General features: G+C 36.0%; 1 protein-coding gene across 1 annotated transcript in view; it reads right to left on the bottom strand.

Moving 5' to 3' along the window:
- LOC106877880 (vacuolar protein-sorting-associated protein 25) overlaps nt 1–1886 on the bottom strand; it is a 6312-nt gene extending 4426 nt beyond the window's left edge. The window contains exon 1 of the mRNA XM_014926921.1: nt 1780–1886. Within this exon, the coding sequence (XP_014782407.1) occupies nt 1780–1829 (50 nt within the window). The 5' untranslated portion in view covers nt 1830–1886. The remainder of the gene's footprint in view (nt 1–1779) is intronic.
- Nucleotides 1887–2397: the final 511 nt, after the last annotated feature.

Raw genomic sequence — 2397 nt, 5'->3', positions numbered from 1 at the left:
AAAAACCCTGCCAAAACAGACAGAAGTCTGGTGCAGTCTCCTGTTAAACCGTCCAACCCATGCCAGCATAGAAGGCAGACGTTAAACGATAGTGATGATCATGATGTTATTAAATCCCGATATCATTGTAATCTACACCATCTGATAGCTATTTTAAGAAAATTTTATTTAAAAATTACCCATTTTTCTGAAAGTAATAAAAAACAACAAAACCGGCACATGTGAATTTTCCAAAACTTCTCTTCCCACCCTGGGATAAACCATTTTTCACAACAAATTCCGATGTAATCGGATTCTACTCCATCTCAAGCGTATTTGTAGAAAATGTCATTAATAAATATCCAGGCATTCCATCGTTTTTCGTCTCAGACTTGCCATCATTGTTCGGCAAACATACAAACAAAATAGGGTCATCTTTTCGTCTTTCACCACCCTCACCCATTTCAAAGCGAATGCCAGGTTCAACAGGACATGAATATAAAGGTAAATAAATAAATAAAAACTTCACAGAAATTGCCGAACAGTGATGGAAGTCTGAGACCAAAAGCGATGGATTGCCAATATCCATTTTTCCGGAAGTTATGAAGTAACACAGTTGTAGGGGAGAGGCACGCTTGTGTAGTATTTTCCGGTCGATAACTGATAAAGTATTAGGGTTCTGGTGTTTGTCTTCCGTGTACGTTTTGTAGTATTAAATGCATTTTTCATTTATATATACATACATACATAAATATAATATATATATATATATCATCCCAAATCATAGACTCATAAGGCCGTTTCCCCACCTGGACGGGACGCCGGTCCATCACAGGTTTACTTTTTCAGCTGAGTGGATGGGAGGCGAAATTGTTTCCCACGAGAGTTCCGGCAAGGATTTAACTTTCATATCTACTTAATGACAGTTCTTCAAAATACGCCCATTCTCTCTTTGATAGTTGGAATGGTATTCTCTGTAAAATGGAAAACTACACATATTTCTTACACACAATAAATTGATCAAGATATTAAATTCTTGTTGAACTAATTCTTCTGATACTGAAGAAATGAAGGAACCACTACGTAATCACTTAACCTGCTAGAAATAGCAGACAAATCGCCTTCAAAACACAAGCGCTGTCGACTTAAGGGAATGCATAACGGATAATTTAATCCAGTACGTAAAATTAAGACGGAGTGGTCATGGACAGAACACCTGGGGTCTGCTGAAAGAGAACTCATCTGGGCTAGGCGTATTATATATACACACACATATACATACACAAACATAAACACACATACATATATATATACACATACACACTTATACATATATATATATATATACATACATACATATATACACACACTTATACATATAACGCTATGTTGGCTTAAGCGAGAGCATATTAGATCATTTAATCCTGTACGTTACAACATGGTGCCACGGATGGGACGGCTTTGGTTATAAATCTGCTGATCTCACTTAGAATTAAACAACACGCCTTCCTGTACACATACATATATAAATAAATGTTATGTACAACATACACGCGTACACACACCACTGTATATAATCAAGGCCATAATTTACACACACACATTATATATATATATATGTATATACATACATTCATTCACACAAACACCAACAGAAAGGCAAGGGGCAGAAAACGAAAATAGACAGGACAATCTTAAGATGTCTAACAATCGATTATTGCTTGTGTAATAGCAATGAGTTATGTGAATATAGGTGTGTATATAATATCAGAGATATCCAGTGGGTTTATCAAGACTTACGTAAAGAAAGGGGGGAAGTTGTATTGCCACGGCCACTGGAACTCCGCCATAGTTCTTACGATAGCTAAGGCCGCTTACGTCAACTGCCGCCAACACTCAGAAATATCATTTCACTCTCTTTATCCTATCTATGTATCTATTGCTAAATATTAATAAACGAAATATATATATATATATATGTTAGTATATATATTAATGTATATGTCGTGTGTGTGCGTATGCGGTTGAATGATTTGTCTTTAAGAAGAAAGAAGAAATGTGAATGAAGGCCGCCTACGACGAGAGAAATCAGACCAACTGGAAAGTCGCTTCCAAAGATTTATTATATTCCCACCTTTTGTGGTTAACGGGATATTTTAACAACTAAAGTTAGTGAGATCAACAATACTGGAGATAGATCACATCTCTTAATAAGTAATTAATAAAAATAATTAACATATTTAAATCCTAGAGTTGTGTTTCTTTGTCAGGTGATTTTGATGAGAGACTGTGATTGGAATAGAATTGCTGGAGTGTCGGATAAAACTCTTAACGGCATTTCTTCCGACTTTATTACTAGGGTCCGGAACTCTCGTGGGAAAAATATTTCGCCTCCCGTCCACTCAGCTGAAAAAGTAA

The sequence above is a fragment of the Octopus bimaculoides genome, chromosome 21, assembly GCF_001194135.2.
Source record: "Octopus bimaculoides isolate UCB-OBI-ISO-001 chromosome 21, ASM119413v2, whole genome shotgun sequence".
Classification (NCBI taxonomy): Eukaryota; Metazoa; Mollusca; class Cephalopoda; order Octopoda; family Octopodidae; genus Octopus; species Octopus bimaculoides.
The sequence above is the reverse complement of the archived record's forward strand: the minus strand, read 5'-3'. Positions and strand labels throughout refer to the sequence as shown.